The sequence below is a fragment of the Pezoporus occidentalis genome, unplaced genomic scaffold (assembly GCF_034315485.1).
Source record: "Pezoporus occidentalis ecotype Australia unplaced genomic scaffold, CSIRO_AGI_Poc_V1 ctg3, whole genome shotgun sequence".
Lineage (NCBI taxonomy): Eukaryota > Metazoa > Chordata > Aves > Psittaciformes > Psittacidae > Pezoporus > Pezoporus occidentalis.
The window spans coordinates 20730264-20751956 of record NW_026914940.1 but is presented as its reverse complement, the minus strand read 5'-3'; the positions used below and the strand labels follow the sequence as shown (position 1 = coordinate 20751956).

The following is a 21693-nucleotide window of genomic DNA, read 5'->3' as shown; positions in this document are numbered from 1 at the left end:
GTGGAGCCAGAGGCCAGACCCTTCCAGAAATCCAGCCCCTCCCTATAACAACTATCCTCTTGCACATTCCCATCAGCACCTAGGACAACCTAGCTGTAACTGCTTAAGATGATACAGTTTGTTATCAAAAATGGAATTTGGCCAAACCAGAAGCAAACAGTTCCTGGGGAAAAGAAAACGAGACTTGGTCACCTTGAGCAATTTATGAAGACTTTCCATCACTCCTCCCAGCATCTGAGCAGTTAAGCGTTTCAACATTAATGAAGACAACTAATGCCACTGTGATGTATTTTATTTGAGTTACATTAAAGTTTGCCATGCACTGAAGTGCATTACACTTTACAATTCAGTGAACAAATAAGGTTCGGTCACCACATCTCCTTAGGCTGACGGGTATCTGCAAGATAAAAAAAATACTAAGTTAAGTTAGACAAACTTCATGCTCTAAGTAAACATTATTAGCATGTATGAATGCAAAGCAAGAGAGAAATGTTTATGTGGTGGTTTCGTCTAAAGGAATTCCCCCTGTTATTTCCTTATGGGTTAAGATTCACACACCCTTCATGTGGCAAACAGAAGTGAAACATGGAACAAATCAAGAGCTGGAACAATACTGCACAGCATGTCAGATCCACTATACATGCTGCACCGATAACTGAATCAATCTTGCTAAGGGCCTGAAAGAGAAAGGAATGTAGCTTTCAGATAGAAGCCAGAAAGGAAACAAGTGGTGTAGGCAACCTACCAAGAAAGGAAGAAAACCAAATTCAAATTGCTTCTCCACATTACTGAACACAACCCAAGACCAGCTGTGCGCCATGACAAGTCATGCAAGTGGGGGTTAGCACCAAACTCTTAGCTTGCCCCTTTCTTCTGTTACTGAGCACACTTTAGAGGTAGGATACTCCTCAAATTTACACTTGTACTCACTATCAATATCCCCACACAAAGTCCATGCCAATTCACCCATAGGTACCAAGTTGCCTGCATGCCCAGCAGGAACAAACTCCATGCAGCATGCCAAGCTAATACCTTAGCTAAGGAACTCCCCTCCCTTTCCTCAGTTTTGGGGCTAATTCCAGAGTCAGTATTCAATGAGGTTAAACCACTGTATTTACTGCCACATACAGAATATGTTCCAGTAAAATGGGAGATGTAGCGCATGCATGACCACTATACCCTTGGGTAAGTACAGCAAAAAAGCATCAAATTCAACCTCCATCCAATCTCCATAGCCAAGATTTAAACTACTGAGGCAAATGAAAATGTCCTCCATTTGTTCTGTGTACTTGTCATTTTCAGTGTCTTTCCAGAACATCTGAAACACTGGCATTGCTTTTCCCTACTCCTACTTAAGCATTCATGTGCATACATTAAAAAAGAACCCAAAAACTCTTTCCACTGTAAAGAAGTGAAAAGTATCAGTTATGATACAAACAGGCTAAGGAATAAGAACCATGAGCAATACAAACAAAATCCCATCTAAAGCCTTGACTTTCACATTTTCTTTTGAGCTGGTGTAATTACAGAATGGAAGAAATGTTTAGGAAACATTTAATTTTAACAGGTGCTCACAACGTGCAATTTTTTTTAAGCTGCAAACATCAGCTAATAGAGAGCAAAGCTCTATTTGCACTGAAAAAAAGTCCTGTTCATGATTCCAATTAAATATTCAACATGCATCCTTGTTGACAGTGTTTGTTTCAAATGATTTTACCACCAGATGGCCTTTCAGAACACTCTGATGAAGGCCACCTGACTAAAGAATGCAATTCCAGTGTCTAAGAAAGTTTAGAAGTGCCAATATATTAAGCAATGGGACCAAACCAGAGGCAGAATTAACAAAAATAAAACCAGTTAAATGTAGCATTTCGTTATTTATCTTTGTTGCAGTCACAGCTAAAGGACAGAAGTTTCCCTCTCACAAAAAAAAACAAAACAAAATCCCAAACCAAAGGGACTGTCACAGAGGTTTTTTCTTTTTTTAACTTTTAAACTTTTCAGAAGACCTCTGCTTTTTTTAATGTAATGGTGTTACTCAGAAATCAGATAATTCTAGCTTGTCACACAACAGAATTTAATATTAATAGTGTTGAGTACAAACCCTTTATTCAATCTTGTTGCTTTATGCAAACAGACTGAGAAGATCCAGCTGGCCGGCATAATTAGAGCCACAGATTATCACGTAATGATCATAATATGAAAACATTCCAAAAGAATGAAAAAGCTATCATCCTAGATTAGTTAGAAGTAATTTTAAGAGAAGCAGAGAACTCAATGTAAGAAATTCGGATCAAGAAAGGGGGAGGAATTCTTTATTGAGTTGTCACACCATGAGCTCGTGCAGTTTAGTGAGTATGGTCATTAATAACTAAGACAAGGTTGAAATCAGGACTTTTTTCCTGGTGTTATGAAGACTAAGCGAGGACAAAGTCTGATAGTCTTCAAACAAAAGGCAGCGTTAAGTGCTAGGAAAACAGTATCGTGAACACAGCTCTATTCAACCTTAATTCATAGAATCATAGAATAGTTAGGGTTGGAAAGGACCTTAAGATCATCTAGTTCCAACCCCCCAGTCATGGGCAGGGACACCTCACACTAAACCATCTCACCCAGGATGGCAAAAATCTGAATATTAGCACACAGAGCTGTGAGCCACTGCAATTTTTATATATGTGTGTGTGTGTATATATTTAAATATATTTCCTCTCAGGACTAGTTATCTTTCCCCATCACCAACTACAAAAGACAAAAGGATGTGTGGAACCTGCCTTTCTCCCTTACATTCAGATGCATGCTATGAGAGACAGCCTCTCCATCTCATCTCACTGTGCTACCCCAATTACCCAAGTAGTACATATAGATAGCCTAAAGCTAAGCAGTTCAAGGTGTCACAGCAGCAGCATAACAGTGGTAGCAGGCAAGTCTCTTCTCCATGGCTGCGTGAGGAGAGAAAGGCCTGGCATCACTCTTTGCAAGTCTCCTGTATCACAGAAGTTAAACAAATTATCCACAAGGTATCAGGAGCTTTGTATTCTGCCCTTACTCCCTCTCCCCAGCTCCCATATTTCTTCGTATTTTTATTACCCAGAGGTATCTCAAATGCAATTTATATCCTATTTCTTTAGGAGCATCCTTCTATTTGATCAAAAGGAAAGAACCTCCAAATGAAAGCAAGATGTTTCACTGAACCTAATTTATTCCTGTTCTACTGCAGAGTAGCTTACTACCTGTAAATCAGGATGCCATCATTTGGGTGGTGCAGACTCAAACACACCGGCTTTTCTCATGGCTTCAAAGTCCTTCATGGGATCATAGTTTTTGTAGAACTCTGCATAAGCTCGTTTTCTGGGCTCAGCAACTCCAAACTGGAAAGTGACACACAGAAAATCAGACCTTGCCAAGGTTTACAACCAGGACTTTTCTTCTATTGGCACTATGATTTGTATCATTGGTCTTAAAAGCCTTTCTCTCAAATAAGTAAAATATTATTTTATTTCTGTTCAAATCCACAGTTCAGTCTACCTGACCACTGGTCAAGAAAACAATTATCTGAAGTAAAACCTTAAAAAGAAAGTCTGTTACAAGATAGCACGTTATACTTTTAAGATCCAGAAACACTCCACCTATATTGACACTTAAGTGTCCAATAACCTCCTTGTTAATATTTTTGTATTTAAAACACGCCATTACGGCAAGTTTTATGCCTGTGGGCAGCTGCAGAACTCTTAACTCCAGATAAAAAGGCGTCCTGAACAATTACATTTGAGTTACACTGTAGATCAGCTACAGAAGTTGGTGAAGTTTTACAATACCTCCAAGCCACTCATACAGCTCACCAACACAGAAACAGTCCTGACTCCTTGGATACTCATTCACACGAAGCACACAGATATGCTTCAAAAGCCCCCAGACGTGAAGGAAAGTCCAAGGCGGGTTTGTCCGAAAGTATCTTAACATGTAATAAAGTAAATCACAACTGAGATCCATGTTACTCGATTCTAAATATGGTCTGCTGCCTTACTACTGTATTAATGTAGGAGTGCCAAAGAAAGTACAAAACCTTCTATGTTTTATTAACTATTAATAAAAAAAATATCGTAAGTCTGACAAAAACCAAGCTTGCCTACCTCTTAACAGAGGTCTTACGTACATGCTGAACTTAAACTGTGCAAACTCATTTCTGAGATGTTTGCTGATCTCTGAGAAGTGTACATAGATTGGGATATTTTTGTGATGAACAACCTGAAATCAGCTTAATTTCTAGTCACTTTTATCAACAGCTTCCTGAGTACTCAAATGCTGCAAATCACATTTGCATGAGTTCAACAAGCAAACCATGATCTACTTCTTCCACAGTAACTCTGTGTTGCTTGCTGTGTGTATGAGATCCAAGAATCATTTGTTAAAGGCACACAAGAACAAATACCACTCATATCTTTACCAAAGTCTCTTAAGGACCATGAAAAGCAATCTATAAGTGGGTGGGGTGTTTTTGGAAATGTAATGTTCCATTTCCACGATTCTTCAAAAGAAAGGATAAAATGACCACATCAGCCTTCCCCACACTGACATCAAGGATGGGTTTTCCAAACTGCTTTTGAGCAAGTTTTCTGAAGTCAGCCTAGAAATAAGAATCTGACAACACTCTTAGATACTGTCTTAGATACTGTGACAGAGACACAGACTATCTAGAGTTAATGTACATGATTAAGAGTAGTCTAGGACAAGGAGACTCAAGGTTAAGTTGTCATGAATTGCGTGATCTTGATCACACAGCTTAAAGCATCAGGTTAGTCATATGATTTCTTCAAATGAAGATTAGAAGATTTATTTATGTTCTGGAAACATGCTTACAAAAATATATTACTAAAGCTTTCTGATGAACAGCTCAACCAAATCTCAACAAAGAAATATCATGAATTCTTAAAGCACTCTAATGAGCCCCGTTTATAACTGAATGACTGCAGAGCTCACCTTGTATAAAGCCGCACATCCCAAAGATACAAAAAATGCCCCAAATAGGTGAAGCTTCATCCGCCTGGCCAGAAGGCGCCGCATCTGTGGCTTAGGTAACAGTGCAGACGACATGGTGATTGTATTTCCTAAAAGGAAAAAAGGAAAAAAGAAAAGGAATTATGGGACAATACGCTCTACTTAAATAATTTTCTGCAGCTCTACTCTAGAAAGATCGTGCTTTTTGTATGGTGCAACAATTACGCTCACAGTACAAGCAACAGCGCTCCTATCAGACTTTTAATGAGAGTGTTTAAGGGATGACATTCAAGGGCAATGCATTTATGACGTGAATCTATATAAGTTTTTTTACAGCCAGATCAAGACTGGCTTTCACTGTTCATACTGAATTCTTCTCTTCCTGCAAGATCTGTCATTTCAGGCTTGCTGTCCTGGTGTTTACATCAGATGACATTCATAACGTTGATCACATTTTATTCATTTCTAAGGAAAAGCACATGCCTCTTGAACTCCCGAGCGCGTGTAGTGGTCTGGGGTTTCTTTTAAGTAACTGCAACCCTTATTGCATTAAAGGATATCCTGCTATCCGGTAGGATTTTACTAAAACCCCACATGGTCTAAAGCAAGGTTCAGCCAGCTGTGGCTGCCCGCAGGGTGCTGCCCCCTGCGCTGACAGGCCCCCGGAGCGGTAGCGAAGCCCGGGAGAAGACCAAGCTGTCCCCAAAGCCCTTGGTGCTGCCCACCCTCCTCTCCCACTTCACAGGAACCATCCCAGCGAGGCCCCCCTCCCGCCGTTACCGCAGGAAGAGGCCGCAGGGCCTGTCCCCGCAACCTCAGGGACGCGCAGAGGTCACGGGCTGCGGGGCGGGCGGCAGACGTGGGGAGGGCTGCGGCGGCGGGCGCTGGGCTGTGGTGGGGCACTAGGGGCAGGGGACCCGCGGCACGAGGAGGGAGCAGCGAGCACGACCTCACCTCAGCGCTGGCGCACCAACGTCCTTCAGCACCGCCGCCCGGGCACCCTCTGCGGCCCCGCTGTCCCGCATGCGCGCGGGGCGGTGACGGCGTACGGCGAGCGGCTGGGCCCAAACCCGGCAGTGCGCGATCTGCCGCGCCTGGGAGGGAGCGGCGCGGCCCGCGCGGATGCGGTGTCAGCTGCGAGCCGTCGGCGGGGCCGTGGTTGCGCCCACCGAGGGCTGCGCTCGGGCTGTGCGCCGCTGTGGTGCAGAGCAGAGGGAGCGGCATGGAGCAGTCTTGGTGAAGCGTGCTGGGCCAAGGCGGGTGGCAGGCCTCACGCCCACCAAGAGCCCTCATGATGCCACTGCCCCAACCATTCCCCACACAAATCGGTGCCTTCTGCCCTTCCAGGAGACATCAGTCGCTTTTCCAGATCTCCAGCGTGGCTATCAAATCCAAACGGCGGGAATACCAGAGTGCATGAAATAATAATCTTTTCTAGAGTTTGCTAAGAAGGGTTGGCCAAGCCTAGAAACAAATTAAGCAATTGGTAATCCTTCCTAGCTATCCTTTAGCCAATTTTTGTACCTTTCTCGGAAATGAGGCACATGTGTGCTTTGCCCATGGATTCCACCTGATCACCGCCTGCATGTGGTATTGTCGTTTTTATTCCTGGGGAGTCTTGGGGGGATTTACACTAAATGCTGTGAATTCCTGCCTTCAAGAAACTGAAGCCCCTCCTGCGCAGCAAGATACTCATTAAAGCCTTGCACTCCCTTGCCAAAGCCAGCAGATCCTGACATCAAATGACAGGGGAGATGGCCCTTTAAACTGAAGTTTCTTTTCCGTTCATGGGATTGAAGAAGAGGAGAGTGTCAGTAGAAAAGTGCAGAGAGAAATCGTACAGCCATGGCTACAAGCTGGGAGAGTGTTCTTTGCTACAGCAGTCTGAATAGATGCAATTTGGACAGTGTTCCTCAAAATGAAGAGAAGTTTGTTACAGTAGTTGAGACCAAAATAAAGAATGTCTGCCCAAGAATCCTTCCCATGTGGATTAACACAAAAAGACAAATGTTAATGATGTCCTGCAGAAGGAATGGCAAGATAGATCTGTAACTTGATTGTGGGGGTCTAAGGAAAATATATGGGTCCACAAGCATACTGCTGTTCTTGAGGAGAGCTTGTGCAGTCATTCAGAGAGACCAGGAAAGGAATGGCAGGGAGAGTTGTCTAGGGCATCTTAAAATCTGCATTCAACTTGCCCTTGTTTTTCACAATGTCAGAAAAAGAGGATGTGAAATCAATTGGAATAAAAGCATAGCAGGTTTTGTGGTTACTATTGTTATAAATTATCGATGAGGAATTTTACCATAAATGCCAGTCTTGGTGAGAGAGAGTATTTTGGTGGATGGACCTAGGTCTGCAAATAAAAAAATCTTGATTGCTGTTTTCAGTAGCTTACTTCATGACTGGCCAGGTCATTGAATTCTTTTCTGTGTATGTGAAAACTGGTCACATACAAAGAAAAGATGTGCCTGAGACAGTGCTAGCTAGGCATCTTTGTGTTATAGTTAAGATGCTAAACGAAGTGCTAGTTGTTATTATTCTTTGATGTCATTGGTGTGGAATATACAGCCAACTCCTTATTGTTCCGTATAAAGGGCAGTTCAGGATGGTGCAAATAAGGGATAAAAAAAGGATGGAGAGTACATTGGAAGGAAGAGGCATGAAAGGAAGGAAAGGATAATCAGCTCCATTAAGTCAGTGCACAGAGTTGCTCCTATCACTCCAGTTTCTGAAGGAATTATAAATCTGAATGTGGTTTTGGACCTGAGCAGACCTCATGCATCCAAACGCATCAAAGCAAATAAACACCAAGGCATACAGTACAGCAACAGCAGTTATTTCCTTCCCAGTCCATCCAGTCCCTGGGGTTTCTGGCACCTGCTCCAGTTGTATTAGGACTGTTTGCTCAAAAGGTGCCACAGTTACCAGAGTAGAATGCGCAGTCCTCTTTTCATCTCGAAAATACTGTAGCACCAGCAACAGTTGATACTTCATGGTATCCTTGAAAGGGATCATCTTTTGAGGAGTGCAGGAAGTCATCAATGCTAAATCGTTTCTTGCTTGTGCTTCACTGAAATTTAAAACAAAATTTACCTCTGACTTTAGTGAGAGAAAATTCAGGCAGTGGATCCTTGTTTTTTTCCACAAAGAGTGCCAGCTGTGATACTTAGGACTGTACTTTCTGTGGTGTGGACAGGAGCCAACTAGGAACAGGACTGTGACAATCAAGTGATTTTGCATATGCCACAAAAAGTCTTTAGATAATCATAATCTGGATCAAATTAGAACCAATCTACTGGAAAAAGATCACATAGGACATCAGCAATCCCCTGAGCCAGATACATTCCTAAATAGTTTATTATAAAATCTACCTCTCTATCACAGAAGAAAAAGAAAAATCAAACAATGCTATGTGCCACATACGAAAGCACATACATTTGTGCTCCTTCTCCCAGTTCTGTGACAAAAATTAACTAATCAAACACTCTTTTGCCATGGCTTTGTCGACATCAATCGGTGCTGTGGAACAAAGAAAGATATTGTGGCACAATAACTTATTTAGCAGAATTGGAATGACAGCTGTACAAAAAAAAAAATGAGGGAGAATCAATGATTCCTAAGTGGAAAAAGTCAAAATTAGTAGGGGGAAGAAAAATATTTTCATACTTCCAAAAGCTCATTATAAACAAAGGAGGGGAAAAATAAATTAAGGAAAAAAGCAAGAGTTCAGATCAGAATAAATGAAGCAGACAGGGATTTCACAAGCCTTTGCTGATTTTATGCATGCTTCTGAAATAGAAAAATCTCAAAAAAAAAAAACTAATTTTTTAAGTTTGTTCAACTTATAAAGGGACAGATTTCTGTAATTTTATACACCTCAAATAGTGATATAATTATGTGAATGATCATGTGTTTGGTACCATCAGGAATTATATCGTTAAGGAGAGACAACTATTTCTCAAGTTCCCAACTTGCAGTCAAGACATGGCTAATGTGTGTATTCAGGCCCAAGAGCTAGAAACACACCAGGTTCCACAGCTGAGACATTTTCATGTGATACCCGCTTCCTTTTCTGGAGTATAGTTTGTATTGTTCTCACTCTGAAGTCCTCCACGTTCAGAGGCCTTATCTGAAACAAATTTACACAATTTTAGCAATGGGAAAACCTTGTTTAGATAAATTGGATTTTTAAACAAGCTGTGAATGGTCCATCCCTGGGAGTGTTCAAGGCCAATTGGAGCCTTGGGTGAGATGGTTTAGTGTGAAGTGTCCCTGCCCATGGCAGGAACTAAGTGATCTTAAGGTCCTTTCCAACCCTAACTGTTCTATGATTAGTCTGTCTTTTGTGGTTTAAAATGTTATGTAGCCTGTATGCATTGGAAATAAACTCATCAAAGGCAACCACTATACCAATCTGTATTTGCGCAGAGGTACCTTATCCAATAAAGTTTTTCATTACTTATCCTGTTTTTACCAGGAATCTTTGGAGTTAAACCACCTTTACAGACAAATACTCCAATATGCAGTGTAACCAGTCAACCCATAGACTTGTTACATGTAATTCAGTCCCTCCACTTCCAGCTCAGCAACTGACTGCCCATCAGATGTAGTCTACAAGCACTCCTATCCTGGGTCAGCTCCTGCAAGTGTCCAGGGTAAGAACAGCACAGGAGCAGAGCTCCTCCTTTTGAAAATGAAAGCAAGGACTGTAACACAAGGACAGAAGGCCAAGCTTCTCACACTCTTTTCAAAGCACAGTTTGGAGGATGTGCTGTGGCATGGTTTACTCTCACACAAGGTGAAACTTTCTAGCTCCAAACATCATCCATCCTATGGAAATGATTGTATGGCAGAAAATGTCTGCATGTCCTGTCCAGCAATCCTGGTCAGTCTGTACATGCATGCATCTGGTACCTTCACCAGTACTCTCCTCCTTGGTCATGGATGCATTACAGTAAGTCTAATCAGCAGATTTGTGGGTGCCCTTCAGTAGTCCAAAGCCATTGGAACAAGGAGTGTTCTTCATACCTTCACAGGGTTTAGACCAGGCCCTTCTGATAGCTTCTGTTTTTCCTTGATGTGACCAGTGATTATCTGACCTCCAGGATAGCAGAAAGTGGCCAACTACTGCTGTTTGTACAGCTGCAATTTTTTTCAAGAAATTAATTCTTATAGAAAATGACAGACCAACCTACCTGTGGGTATAAAACAGTGGCTGTGAAATGGGAAAGTCTCCTTCAGATAGAAGGTAGGACTCACTTTCCACAAGGCACTGTCTTTAGCCCCTTCCTTGGTTAGGTTCAACATGCTTGCTCTGGGCAGGTCCTGACTCAGTGTGCTCCCCTCAGAGGAAGAAGCTGCATGGAGAGGAGAGAAGAGGCCTTGCTCAGGTATGGACTGCAGCCTGAGAGAATGACTGTATAGGATTTAACCTAGAGACATCTGTGCCCCTTATTCAATTCACCTGGTACAGCTCATTCTGACAAAAAACCTGGCCAGGTTACGTATAAAATGCCACTTAGCAGTTGTTTCCTGTACCGAGTTTTTAGACCTTTTCTCATAGGTTTCTAAACCTCTCATTTTGGTCTGTTTTCATTCGTGTTGAGGTGATGACGTGGTGAGTGTTAGGAGATGTTGACAAGTTTTCTGGGTCTGAAATGACAGTCTAGAAGGGGGGAGGGGGTATCTCTTTCAGGTTTGTTGTGACTTGTATCATCATACTGAAGTCATGTCAACCAAATTGTGTCCATTTGTGAAAAGAGAGTACATGAACAGAGTTAAAAACAAAAATAAAATAACAAGTACCCCAGGGATGATGTATTTCTTAACATGGTGAATGAATTGTGAGCCTGGAAGCACATCCGTTATTTCCAATTACATCACCAGGTCTAATAAAAGATAACCGCTCTTCCTAAAAACTGCCATTGCTTTTGTTTATTTTGGTGTTGGAAGAACCTGTCGACTTAGGATTGCTGTGTTGTGTAAAGGCTCCATAGCTTTTGTTTCATATTTGTTGGTATTTGATGGCTGCAAATATCAATTTACAATTGTAAATTAGGCAACACTCGAAGTTCCAGTCAAGGGAGTCTCGACTCCAAAGTCTCCAGTGGAGATAAAATCCGTGTCAGACTGTGGTCCCTGGTTTGAAAGGTGAGGCACAGTCAGACATGTGGGGCTTCCAGAAAGTAGTCAAATCATCTGTTCGTGTTTTTTTTAGCAAACTTGTTATTGGCATAAACTTTTAAAAATATGTATACTTAAACCAGCCTGTTTTAACTTCAGTGTTTTGTTTGAAATAATCTAATTAGGAGATTGTGACTCTCAGGTTTCTACTGCATTGAAATTTTTGGGCTTCATGATTAACAAAACTGGCAATAGATAACAGCATAAGAAACCTTGGTTGAATATATTTTGATTAAATGAGTTCATTTTCCTAAGACAAATTTGGCCATGTTCAATACAGCATTACATGTAAATGTCTGGAAAAATTGCGTTTTTCCTAGCAGGAGGCATGAGATTACTATAATCCATAGCCTCCACCACAGTATTAATTAGCATGGCTCACTAACCAGGGATGTAATATTTGTAAATGAAACTCTAGAAGGGCATCAGTAAGGAACAGGATGTTGAAGCCAAATGGAAAACATGAACCAGTAAAAAGGCTGAACTAGCTAGAAGTGTAAGCTCAGCCTTTGAAGTTAGTTCAAGTACTGCATGCTTTAATTTTGGTGTAATCTTATGATGGGGGTACAAACAAGAACTCAGAAACAGATTTTGTAACATTTGGCCCAATTGTGGATGAATCAGTTTGTTGATGGTTACCAACAATTGCACAGCCAGAGAAGCTGTGGTCTTTGTTAAATTAGATTGAATAATTGGCTTCAGTGGGAGTTTCGGGTGCAGAGCAAATGAAGTGTCACAGCCCTTGACTCTCATAAGATTCCTCAGCAAAGTCTAAGCTTTTGCATTCAGAACAACCTGAATATGGATTCAGAAAAAAGTAAGTCCTTCAAGAGTTTGTCTACTCACTCCTCTGCCCCAATATGAGTCTCAAAATACATCCCTGGCAGATGGGTGTATCTTACCTGGTTTTAGAACCCCTCTGATGACAATAAGGATACCAAAAGCTCTCTGGGCAGTTTGTTTCCAATGCTTAACTATTGTCTTGGAATACAATCTGTGATTAGTACTACATTGCCTTGGCAAGCCTTGAGTTTTGATTTTGTTTTGCTTTGGGTTTTTTTTAACCTAGTTTTGTGTGGAGCTGCAGGACAAAGCCTTGCTTTCACAGTGTTTCTGAAGGCCTACTACTGCCAGGTGCTGAAGCACCTCTGGAGATCTGAATTAAGAGAAGAACTTTCAATACATTCATCAAATTTCAGGATCAGGCAGCCAGAAGTTAAGACGATCTTTGAACTGAAAGGTCGTAACTGGAAGGTGAACACAATCATACAGTTTCCATTTTTAGAACAAACATTCCATTCATTAGCTTGAAAATAATAGATCATTTATCATAGCATTTAGTGAATGGCCCAACACATGCTGTTAATTACTTTCTCATTTGGGAGAAAAAAAAAAGAGAAATTAATTTTTTCTTGTATATAATTTCTAGAGGGAAAAGAACTCCCAAAAAGTGCATTATTTTCTCTTTCCAGCAGCCATGCAAACCTCTGGAAAGAACCATAATCCTCAACAAGGCAAGTGTAATGGCTGCATTCTCTCAAATGCAAGTGAGCACGAATACAAACACAAAGACCTTTCTTTAAAAAAAAAAAAGACACATAAGAAAATAGTTGGAATAGGAAAAAGGTGATATACAACAAAATTAAGCAGTATGTGATTATGACAGTAAAATAGTTTACCAAACAAGGTAATTTTATGCATATATGTATATAATGTATATATAGTTATATCTGCACAGAAACACAAGTCCATGAAGTGCTGATTTTATAGGCGTGTAAATGCCTGCACATACACATATACACTCTAGAGATGTGACAGACTCGAATCCCGAAGTACCTTTTTCAGGAGTGAGTGGTATTCAAACCAGTTGTGGTCTGGGGTTTACAAAACCAGTACTGATCAGTTGGGTCTTGCAGCTGGGATGAAATTAACATAGTTGCCTACAGGTGAAAACTACTAAGAGTGCTGTAAGCTTGTTGATTACATTTACTGATCCATAGGCACCATGACTGATCGTAATGAATATTTCCAGTGATATATCTGTATTTACTGATTCTGACAGATGGGGGATATTGCATAAGCTATTGTGTGCCTATGCATTCCTTGAGTGTGATGCTGTGTTTTTTTCTTGTCTGCTTTGTCATTTGTTTCATTTAACTTTCTCATTAATGGCACAATTGGTCTGCTTTGTTCAAAAATCCTTTTCTGAGAAGTGAGTATTACTTTCTTTTTAAACTTCTTGCCAACACCAGATTTTCAAACGCATATGGTACAGAGGAATCATGTACAAGATTGGTTTAGAAGAAAAAAAAATTTATAATTTTAATCTAAAATTAAAAGCACAAATCCACTTAACTACATTTCAGCTTTTCCTTTGACATGAAATGAAATCTTAACGTGAGAAATGCACACTCTGAACAAATACATAATTAACATGTGGAATAAGCAATACTGTTGTCAACACTTTCACATATGTTACCATGAAACTAAAATATTTCAGTTAGTAGAGAAATAGAGGGAAATCCAAGTAAATGCAGCCTGTGCTCGACATATAAATTAGCTTGGCTCCATGAATCTTAAAACTAAGAGATCTGTGCGTTGACTACCCTTACCATACTAGGACAGCTTGGTGGGTCCTGCATCATTCCAGTCTGCTCCAGCACTCTGATTAATTATTACTTGGTGGAGTGGCCATTGTGTAAAGGCTTTCTCAAATCACTGGTAGAAATCAGAATGTGTGAGTTCATTAGCAGGTAGGCAGAAAATGTAGACTTTGGTATTTTGTGTTAATCCAATCTGCTGGACTGGCAGAACCTTATTTGAAGGCTATGTAATAAAAGGGAAAATGAAAAACTACATAGCAATACCATGTGGCTTCTGATTTGGGAACTACAATTTAGCCTATTAGACGTGGACCTGTTCCAAATGTGCACATTCAAACAATCATGCATGAAGGAGTTAGAAACACAGATGTGAATTATAACTCTCTGAAATCCTGGGTATGCTCCAGATCAGGTCATTAGAGGTAGGCTTGAACTGTGAGCACAGATTCAGATCTAAAATTTTTGTTCAAACCTGTCTTTCCCTAAAATTTTTACAGCAGCTACTGAATGTATTAAACCCAGCAATGTTCCATAAGCTTAAAAAATAAATACCAGTTAACCCCATCTTAGCTGTATTCAGACATGATTCACAGTGACTGACTAAAAGCATTTCTATAAAAGGCAGTAACAAAAATCTTCTGTTGAATGTAATTGCGCAGTTTAAACAGGTTAAATTCAAGCTGGATTTCTGCAGCTCCACTGGCCGCATACAGCCGCACAGTGATCAGCATGGCCCAGTATTAACATTAGAAACATAAATAATTTAAGGATTTTCTTTTCCAAGTTTGGGAGAGAACTTTGAAACACCTGGTCTCTTTTCAATCATTTTTACACACACATAAGCTAAAGTAAATAGTTCTGACTAGAGCAATAGCACTGGGTGGGATTGAGGCTGGCTATTTCACAAGCATGCAAGTGGTACAGGATAGAAAATGTCCCCATGTCTGTGATACCGCACAAGGCTAAAAGCACAGAAGGAGCAATGGACACCTGCCATTTTCTAGTACTCAGCAGGAAACCGAGCGCCCTGCATTTATGAAAATACCCAGTTCATTGGTGCTTTTATCTGCAGACTTTATTAATTCAGGTTTCTCTTTATTTTAAGTCAATCTTATTTGCAAAGCAAGTCACACTGATTCTTCTCATGTAAAAGATGTAGAAGGTGTGTCACAAACCAGTCTAGCCTTGGCCACCCAGTACTGTATAATAAGAGAACCAGTACATAGAAACTCGGTCTGCTGAACCTGGTCTATTCTGTGTCTGCAAAGTACCTCTCTGCATTCATTGGTCTCAGTGCCTGATGATTAAATACGAGATTTCCACACCTTGGAAGGGACAAATGAATTCACAACTTACTTAGAGTTTTAAGACCATTCCCTGTTAATAGTACTTCAAGAAATCGCACCTCAAAAGGAAACCTGAGGAGTACAGAGGCAATGGCAAAACCAGCATTTTACGGATACAAATGAGAAAGCATTTTGCCCTGTTTCCCTGTTTTAAATGACCACTACCACTGTCATAAATGTGTAAGTGTGCACCTTAATAACATAATCCAGTGCTATATGTTTTCAGGAATTCATCTTAGTCTGATACTTTGTGCCATGCAGTAGCAAGACAGAAGTCAAGGCAAAATGTATAAAGCCCCTTCCTAAGTTGCATAGGCACGGCTTGTTTTGATACCAACAGTATTTGCATGAGCAACATCAGGACTGCACCCTCAAAGATTATAAAATGTTTTAATAAACATGCCAAGTCTGATGAGAGAAAAGTGAAATACACACTACTAGCGTCTAAGCATAAATATTTAAAAATCCAAGTAATGGCTTAAAAAAAATCCAAAATAGTCCCAAGATGTTGCATTGCTTTGGAGTAAACAACAGAAGTAAGTCTGAATGAATGTGATTGGATTGTGTATTTTGAATGCCACTAAAGCATAAATTTACCTAGAATTGTTTCTAGGTTTGCAGGTTTCTGGAAAAAGAATTGTTTTTATTGTCTGTAGGAGCAAACTCCACAGAGAACTGTTGCTCTGCTATAGACTTGTGAAACTCCCAAAGTATACATAGTTAAAACAAACAAGGAATAACAGTTATCTAAAAGGAGAGGTATGAGAATCGTTGAATAAAACTTTCTACCCCTTTAGAACTGCTGAGTTCATATAGATGTAGATCAGCAACCTGAGAGGGAATATTTCTCAAGAACAAGGTAAAAAGGCAGTAGGAGTGCAAGCTTTCTGAAGGGAGTCTTCATTTAGAACAATAAGGTTTAGTTAATCTCTGTACCTGTTCAGTTCTCAGACTCTGTGCTGGAACTGGCAGTAGTCGTTACTTGCTCTCTCAGCATGAGACTAAAACCATGGTTCTGTTACAGATGTATCACCAAATAGCAGTTATGGGGTATTTACCATTGCATCAGATTAGATTCAGTAACCCAGAAATGAAAGGGTCCAAGTCTCTTAATATATTCCTTGTCCAGTTGCTCAATACTTCTTCAAAATTAACACATTAAATTGGCATAATGGTATGACCCGTGTCTCTAGCATTACTAATACATGTTATCCTCCTCAGTGGCATACTAGAGACATGGGCTATAAGTGACTGTGCATGTGTGTGTGTATGCACACGTATATACATGCATATATATTTTAGTTAACATGGAGACAGAACTGCAGACTGGATTGAAGGTTGTCATTGGTTTGCGGAACTTTGAGTGCATAGAGGCAGTTTGTGGAATTTTACTCTCTCATGGAAGTACAGAAAGTACTTTTATTTTCCTTTGGTTTTAAGTTTGATAGATGTGTATGGTATTAATCATAGTAACTGTCTGGGACAGTAGATTTTGCGTGGGGGCTGGTAAATTTTCATTAACAATTTGGCAAGGCTGGAACATGTTCACAAAGACTTGGTTTCATCATCTGTGACAATATCTCAATAATATTTTTCATTTTAGAAGTAAACCAAGTATGATTCAAGTCAAAGCTACCAGCATAAGATAAGCACTGTCTACGTATTATTTGTCTCAAAATGCCACAAAGGCAAGAATACAACAAAACTGAAACGGACTGCTGCGCTACAGCATTTGGTTGCGTGCACTGTTCTGACCACAGCAGTAGAAGGTGGCCTTTCACATGTTTTTTAGACTGATATACATCACTGCATTTATGGTATTTCATGATTCTTCTTTGCCTTTCACATTAATGAGTGGTAGGCCACACAGTACCACATGTGCTCTACTCGCTACAAGATGCTACATTCCGCCCTCTTCATACATACTGTGCATTAAAGTTTACTGCTTCTGTTAAATTTTGGGAAAACCTGAAAAATGGGGACAAGAATTTTATGTTTTACTCTCTTGTGGCTTCTACCCAAGACATCTTTCTCAGGTTATATCACACAAGCAAACAATCCAAACACCGAAGGAATGGAGATAAGCACGAAGCAAACTCTGCAGATCGTGGGGAAAGTAGGAACTGAACCAATTAATCTCCATTGCTCCTTCTGCAAGGATATATGAGCAGGGCAGCTATTTCCATAAAAGAGAATGTCTTTCTTCCCTGCCAGTCTGTTTGAAGTGACTCCTGATGGAAATCCCATACAACTCTTGGTCATTGTGTCAAGAGTCAAAAATAAAAAGACAATTGGTCAGCTGCCACTTCACACTGAGAAGGAAAGCACTCATGAATGGTCCTTAGCAGTATGGTCTAAGAGCTCCAAGTTAAAAAACTTTATTTTTGACAACTGAGACAGGGCTGCATGGCTCATTCTTATTGCCCAAGAGGTTGAGAGGGGTAACGGAAGACAATCACATCCATAACACAGGAGTAGTCCTCAGGGATTCAGCAAGCTGGAGCTCACTGAAGTGCCTTTTCTCTTACATGCGTTACACATATGTAGAGACGAATGGAGCCAACAACTTTGTGGCTAGGGACTGGTGTTTAAAGTGGTCTGGAAAATGTGGAGAGGTCTATCGTCATCCTGCCCCCTGCCTAGCAGTTAATTCTGCCCCTGTCCCCTCTTAACTTCCCAATTAATCCTTTGGCCCTAGTCCCAACATAAACTCTAACCCATTTCTTTCTTGAACTCTTAAAATTGTGAAAAGAAGCAAGAAAGTAGAGTGCTGCGCAAGCGCTAAGAGCTCCTGCAACCTTCTGGTAAGCAATACCTTGGGACTAATGACATTTTACAAAAGTTTTCAATCGCATTTGTCCCCTAATGTATTTTACGCCTTTCAGGTGGATCAAAACTAGAAATGAAGCAGATGTACTTTAGACCAGAAATCAGACAGGATTGGGAATAAACCACAACAGCATTTGATTTTATGATAGCTCAGACACCTCTTGAGTTATCTTTGATGAGCAGAAGTTGCGAGAATAGTAGTACTGAGATCATAGTGTGCCAAGACACAGCTTCAGGAATGTCAGTTCAGTGCAGTGTTTCACTTATTCATTAGATCACACACTGAAGAACTGGGTTTAATTATAAGATCTTTAGGCCCAAGACTGCTTAGTTGTTTGTACCATGCATACTTCAGTGGAATCTTACTCTAATTTGAACCTCAAAGTGTAGCGTTAAATAAATAAGTAACACAAGAGTCAGCATCACAATCATGCTGATATGGAACACACTGGAAGATGTTTATTTTCTACCCCTGACTAATGTCACATGGTTCTTAATAATATTCCAGGTCATCATCTTTGCTTCAGAAATGTAAGGACAAACCTTCCATGCACATTAATTTTGTGTCTCCTGACCAGCTTCATTGAATGTCACAGCATTCCCTTCCTTCAGAGAGATTTTAAAGATAAAGGAATGTCATTGCTGTGTTGAAGCCAATTGAAATCATCAGAACAGTCCTTCAACAAATGCATCAAAATGAGGAAAACAAGGTCGGGTTGTGTTGACCCTCACTGGCAGCCAGTCTCCCACCCAGCTGCTCACCCCCTTACTTCCCCCACTCCCCCCAGCAGGACAAGGAGAGAAAAGAGAAAAACCTTGAAAGAGAAAGCTTGTGGATCAAGATGAAGGTTGTTCACCAATTACTGTCACAGGCAAAACAGACCTGAATTGGGCGAATTAATATATTGTCAATTAGAATAAATCCTTACTGATTCAGGTAGTAGGAAACAAAAACAAGAAAAAGAAGAAACAAACATTTACACACTTAGAGAAGACACTTTTCCTGCCTTTCCCAGGTTCAAGTTCACTCCAAGCACCTCTTCTCCTCTCCTTGTTATCACAAGTTGCACTCATTTCCTTTGGCGAGGCACTGGAAGCCCCTTCTTTCTTCTCATTCTTTTCCTCTACTGCAGCATGGGTCCTCCCAGGACTGCAGGGAATATCTGCTCCACCGTAGAGCACCTCCTCCTCTTTCTCTGGTCTTGGTGTTCCCTATGTTGTTTTTCACTCTTTTAATTCCTTCCTCCTCTCTGTCTTTCTTTCCTTTCTTAAACACATTTCCCCAAGGTGCCACCATAAGGGGCTCAGCTGTGTCCTGTGGTGGGTCCATTGGAGCTGACTGGAATAAGCAGTGTCTGGCATGGAGCAGCCCCTGACTTTCCTCACAGAGGCTGCACCTACAGCCCCCCTGCTGCCTGCACCTTGCCATTTATAGCCAATACACAAGGTCTGGACACCTTTGTAGCAAAGTGGAGAGAAGCTGTTCCATCAAGAGCAGCAGTAGTCATCTATAGATACCTCACCCTACCAGGAGAGTGATCAGATCACTGCAGAGCACGGCTAAGGACATGGTGGGTCATGGTGGAGGAAGAGGAAACTACTCATGGGAACACAAGCTATTGGGAGGGACTAGGCAGGGCTGGCAAATCTCCAGTGGTATTGCAGAGCAAGCTGCAACTGAAGCTGTCGGGAGAGACCTCTCAAACAGCTCAAGACCACTACTTTATCACTGTGTTAGCCCATAGCACAGCCTGATGGCTGGCAGGAATGCAACTTCAGGTTTTGAATACAGGGAGGGCCAGGGACTGCTGGGTTGTCCTGCAGCAAGAGCTGCAGCTGCCTTGGAGGCCCTTGTTGAGCACTGGGCACAGCTGGAAGTTTCTCAGCTACAGAAGAGGACCAGAGCCCCTGCATAAGGACTCACCACAGTGATGTAGCCATGTGTGAAGCAGAACTGCAGTACAAAAGGCATAAATGTATGAAATACAGTAACACCTGCAGGGGTGCATAAGACCCAAGGTGACTGGATGACTTTAACTAGAGGAGGTGATAGGAGGACAATAAGAGAACATGAGGAAAACCAAGGAACGCTGCAGTTATCTCTAAAGCCGCATAAAGAAAATGCTGCCATGGGAAGAGTGTGTTCAGACACTGAGAAGTTCAAGAGGACTAGCAAGGGCAGGACACCAACTTCCCTAAAATAGCAGTGCTGAAGTACAGAATTAGAAGAGGAAAGAGAAGCAGAGGAGGAAGGGCAGCAATAGTCCAAGTTCTGTTAATTTTTTCAAGTCCATCTAATTTCAGCATAGGCTTAAGAAAAACCAAACCAAACCAAAACCTCCAGGGGATATTTCCATCTAGGAATTCAAGCTTTCAAGCAGAATCTCGTTTTCTGTCTTTATCAGACCTCTTTGCTGTCCCACTTCTTTCTCCCATTCTAATATTTAATTGGCTTTGGCAGAGATGATCTATTACTAGTTCTGTGTCAAGCCTTTGCCAGTAACTCCATGGGGTCTGAGCTTCCTCCAGTTATCTCACACTCCTATTTAAAGTACTTTAACTGGAAAGCTTACTTACCAGCATTTCAGAGAGTACCATTTTGCAACAAAGTCAATCTGGTCAGCATTAAGTCCGCTTACCATGACTGGAGTGAAGAATAATCTTGCCTTCATGTTGAGGCTGTACAGCTTCAGTTAAACGTGATTTGGAGTGGGATAACTCGCTACTAATAAGCATCAGCACTGACAGCAGGAAAACTAGCTTTTAAGAACCCAGTTTTCAAAGCTCACTTGTTGGCATCTGGTATTCACTTTCTGCTTCTTGGGAAGATTTGAGTGTTTCTCCAACATCACACTAATCTTTGGAGAAATTGTGGATTTTTCAGAGTTTCAAGGCTTGGGGAAGGACATAGATGAGGTATTTGCATATGAAAAGAAAATTAAAATAATGGGAAACTGAAGGGGTTTAATATTACATAGTGCTATTGTTAGCCCTACTGCTAAATTGGGCTATTTAATGAACAAACAGGTCATCAAATCCTTTGGGAAGACCTAAGAAGATATTCACAGCTGAAACAAGGATGAAGCAATGCCTCTTACATCCCCCAAAAGCACACTGACAAACTGGTGAGAAAAAAGTTGCATCTCTCTGGTTGTATGTAAGTTGATGAAGCATGAGAAGCCAGGGAGGTGAAATGCGTATGTGAACCAAATAGGATTGCCATGTCACTCTGCAGAATGAAGAAATGTCCATATTCCTCTCTGCAGTAAAGGCAATGCTGATACCCTACAACTTTCACTTTCCCTTTCTTAGGAAACCTACTGTCACTCACAAGTACAGTGCAGAGAGCAACTCCCCTGCAGACAGTGTAAGAGAGGCAGAGATTTATATCCACAATTCCAAAGGAGAACAAAATCCTTACACTGTGAGAATTTCACCTAAGCTACAAGCTTGTTTTCCTAAACCGCAGAGCTTGGTTAACAACCTGTAAGGACAGATGATGAAGCTTTCTCCAGATCTTCTTGCATTTTAAGAAGTACTCTCTCCTGCTCCAAGGCTTCTATGTACTTGGAATAGGACCAGGAAGCCTGAAAGAACCATGAAAAATGATCAGCCTCCAGATCATATCACTTGCAGTTCCTGGTCAATTTCAACAGTAAGACAAAAATCTTGTTTATGTTATATCCCTGATATTGAATAATTACAATTATTAAGAAGAGAAATTTTGTCATGAC

General features: G+C 40.9%; 2 protein-coding genes across 7 annotated transcripts in view; both read right to left on the bottom strand.

Moving 5' to 3' along the window:
- Window positions 1-274: 274 nt before the first annotated feature.
- On the bottom strand, window positions 275-6088 carry LOC134168004 (cytochrome c oxidase subunit 6C). Of its 2 annotated transcripts, none has more exons than XM_062627327.1 (4): window positions 5950-6088; window positions 4978-5105; window positions 3231-3368; window positions 275-397 (listed from the first exon to the last, which is right to left on the bottom strand). In XM_062627327.1, exons 2-3 carry the CDS (start codon window positions 5089-5091, stop codon window positions 3249-3251), a joined length of 234 nt encoding a protein of 77 aa, XP_062483311.1. In that variant the 5' UTR covers window positions 5092-5105; window positions 5950-6088; the 3' UTR covers window positions 275-397; window positions 3231-3248. The 2 variants fall into 2 exon arrangements, with proteins under 2 accessions (XP_062483311.1, XP_062483312.1); XM_062627328.1 differs by lacking the exon at window positions 5950-6088 and adding an exon at window positions 5776-5873.
- A 12310-nt stretch (window positions 6089-18398) lies between these two features.
- Window positions 18399-21693, bottom strand: part of RGS22 (regulator of G protein signaling 22) — a 62499-nt gene continuing 59204 nt past the window's right edge. For all 5 annotated transcript variants that reach the window (XM_062627319.1, XM_062627320.1, XM_062627321.1 and 2 more), the window contains 2 exons: window positions 21451-21546; window positions 18399-18594 (listed from right to left, as the gene is read on the bottom strand). In XM_062627319.1, coding sequence (XP_062483303.1) covers window positions 18568-18594; window positions 21451-21546 — 123 coding nt within the window. In that variant the 3' untranslated portion in view covers window positions 18399-18567. The remainder of the gene's footprint in view (window positions 18595-21450; window positions 21547-21693) is intronic.

Coding starts and splice junctions, on each gene's coding strand:
- LOC134168004 (XM_062627327.1), bottom strand. CDS start 5,091: ATGTCGTCTGCACTGTTACCTAAGCCACAGATGCGGCGCCTTCTGGCC. Junction 3,369..4,977: donor GATGTGCGGCTTTATACAAG/GTGAGCTCTGCA, acceptor GTCACTTTCCAG/TTTGGAGTTGCTGAGCCCAG.